This window comes from Rutidosis leptorrhynchoides, unplaced genomic scaffold (genome assembly GCF_046630445.1).
Source record: "Rutidosis leptorrhynchoides isolate AG116_Rl617_1_P2 unplaced genomic scaffold, CSIRO_AGI_Rlap_v1 contig141, whole genome shotgun sequence".
In the NCBI taxonomy this organism is placed as follows: domain Eukaryota; kingdom Viridiplantae; phylum Streptophyta; class Magnoliopsida; order Asterales; family Asteraceae; genus Rutidosis; species Rutidosis leptorrhynchoides.
In genome coordinates this window covers 1-3,047 of record NW_027266394.1, presented here as the reverse complement: position 1 = coordinate 3,047, position 3,047 = coordinate 1, and the positions used below count along the sequence as shown (strand labels likewise).

Sequence of the window (3,047 nt, the reverse complement as noted above, 5' to 3'; positions counted from 1 at the left end):
AGCCAAAGAGACATCTATTCAATTCAATAATCTAACATCATTATCATTATAAACTTGAAAAGAACAGTACTGTGATATCTTTGTCTTAACTCTTAACTCTTAATTAAAATTAAATTAATTTTGTCTTAAAATAAATGAAAACACAAATATTTCCAAATCTAAAAACCCCTCATTTGCTTTTGCACAGTTCACACACAAAAGCTTCTGAAAAAAAAAGCTTCTGCTCTATTGCTACAGTACTACCCCCAAAAGCTCCTTGCTTTGTACAAGATTCCATCTACTCTTCTCGTCTTTCTACTTTCTCTTTCCAGAATACTTCCTTAGCTAAAAAGCAATACTGAGATATAGTAATACATTTTAGAGAGAGAAAGGCATTAACCAGATACTCTGTTCTTCTGTGTCTGTGCGTAGAGAGAGATGAGGGGTTCTTTAGGGCCAGTGATTGGGAGGTACTTCTCAAGTGATGGAAGCAGCCAAAACAATGGAATCATAAAGCACAACAGGAAATGTAGAGATGTTACATTTCTTGTCATCCTTATAGCATTTGGGTTGCCATGATTGTTAACTCCAGCCTCGGGTTCAACCAAAGGAGACCCATTAAGGTAATGAACTTTTATTTGTTACCCACTTCAGTATTTGTTCTCTGCTCAAATTGGCTTCTTTCTTTTATGGTTGAATTTGTTAAAATTTGTGGTTAATTTTAAGCTCAGTTTCATTGTGTACTTTAAAGTAGGTTCCTTTTCTGCATTGAATATCTTTTAGGGCTTATCTAATTGTCTTTCTCCATGCCTTTGTTTTCATAGTTTGTTTTGTTTTCAAAAAAGAGCAAAATTTAAGGTCACTTTGTTCGTCAGTGTTTTCAACTGGGTTTCTGTCCATGGCTCTATGCTCTTCACCCTCAAACGAGTCTTTTTGTCCTTTATAACTTAATGTACATGGTTAATGAGTGCAATTTAATGTTACATTGTTCTTCACTTGTTTGATGTGTGTTTTGTAACAACTTGAAGTTTAAATTGTGTTTACTTTCGTCCATCAAGTTTTTCAGTTTGAACTTAACCGAAACTGAACCTTTCTATATTTTTGGGAAGGCGTGGTTCTCTAAGTGGCATAGTTGAATATTCAAGGTTTATTGCTCCATCACAGTCATAATTAGTTTTGTTGTGGCCTGTCAGGGCTTACTTATGGGCTAGACTACAAAGGAATGTTTGTGGTGATCGACATGCCCATCCTAACCTTCGGGAATTAGAACTCAGGTATTGGCTGAATCCAGATCAGGTTTATCAAAGTGGATTTGAAGGATAGCCAATTCAAGCTCGATGATGCCCGGAGTATATGCTTGTTGGATTGCCCCATTCCATCGGATGATTCGTTAAATTGGGTCTGTGATTATCCTGATGGAGATATCAAGCTCTCGACGGATGATTGGATTGACAGGAATTACGATTATTTTGAATTCCTCACCCCAGAAATGAGAACACTTCCCTTCAGCTTCAGGGTCCTTGTTATCCTGTAATATTCCTAGTGTAAATGGTGAGTCATTGGTGAACAATATTTTGATTTGTGCGGTTCGTTCTGTCGACTAGTCATCTTGAATTATACATAAGGTTCAGTCGAACAACTAGGCTTCGTTCTTCCAGATAGATTGATGCGTAAATTATAATCTCTGACTGGGTTCAAAGTGCATCCTTTCTCAGTTTATTGGAGCTGCCAATTTATTGCCCGCGCATCAAACACATCTTTGCAGCATTGGCAGCAGATGGGTGGAGTGAGCATCAAGGAGGATCTTGTAATAGATAAGTCCATTCACAAGACCATAAATTCCCGGTCATCTGTATTAAAGGTTAAGTTCCTTTTTCTGTATATTCTCTTAAAAGCCATTTCTTCCGGAACTATCAAGGAAACACACATAATGCCACGTCCTTACTAACTTTCTGTACTGTATTTGATTTCGAGTTCTCATAAACTTATCTCAATGAACATCTTGTTTGCAATATATCGCATGTTCTGTATTGTAGAGTCTGAAATTAAGCATTTTCTGCACTGCAGAGGTATATGGCTGATATTGGAAAATCATGGCCAGTATTGATAGTCTGTGGAGGACTCTTGCCACTGTTTCTCTCAGTGATTTGGTTGCTGATGATTCGGCATCTTGTTTCTGCAATGCCTTGGATAACGGTTGTTCTCTTCAACGTTCTCATAATATCAGTTACGATGTTCTATTATTTGAAAGGTGAGAACATCTTATCCTCTCTTTATTAGACAAGTAAGTTCTGATGTCTCAAGAAAATAGTTATTTGTTTACGTGAGTGACTACTCTCGCATGTATGATTGATGGGATATATCTACTGAAATGTTCCTAGTTAATATATTTTTCTCGTAATTTAGACGCCTGAATATAATCTACAGAAACATTAATTCTTAATGTTTTCCCTTCCTTTCAGCTGGATGGATAGGAGATGATGCTATCTCACCAATCATTGGCGAGCATGATCCGTATATTCATGTGTTTGGGCGGGTGAGTTCTATCTAACTTATGCTTTTTTTGGTTCCTTAAAATATTTGAACTTTCTTCCTTGTGTCCCTCCGCTTCAATGTACCCTGACATGTATTTGCGTCTCCCAGGAGCTAACTCATATCTGTATTGTGGCTGTAATTATGACCTTTGTTATGATCATTTCTGTCCTTACATCAATTGCCATTGTCCGTCGAATACTCATGGGAACGTCTGTCCTCAAGGCAAGTGTGACGTTTTGTCAATCATAAAAATAGTAAAATACGTGAAAAAAGCATTTTCCTTTCTGATTCACACAAGAATCTATGATCATACACAATGTTAAACATTAATCGTTAAGTCTAATGCAGGTTGCAGCTAAGGTCATTGGGGAAGTCCAAGCGCTCATAATATTTCCAGCAATACCATATGCCATACTAGCCGTATTTTACATGTTCTGGATATCAGCTGCTCTGCATCTGTTCAGTTCCGGACGAGTAGTCCAGAATCAGTGTAGCTCTAACTGCTGTGCATATGATCTCGTGTCGAAACGGGT

At 37.4% G+C, this 3,047-nt stretch overlaps 1 protein-coding gene across 1 annotated transcript; it reads left to right on the top strand.

The window, feature by feature from the left end:
• Positions 1–417: 417 nt before the first annotated feature.
• On the top strand, positions 418–3,039 carry LOC139881327 (choline transporter protein 1-like; the record flags this gene model as incomplete). Its single annotated transcript, XM_071865821.1, is given in 12 exon segments — positions 418–541; positions 544–600; positions 1,173–1,196; positions 1,199–1,290; positions 1,292–1,469; positions 1,472–1,513; positions 1,516–1,530; positions 1,695–1,840; positions 2,047–2,230; positions 2,442–2,515; positions 2,623–2,736; positions 2,863–3,039. Coding segments are annotated over 12 exon segments (1,227 nt in total), but the record flags the coding sequence as incomplete, so codon positions are not given.
• Between the last annotated feature and the right edge of the window lie 8 nt (positions 3,040–3,047).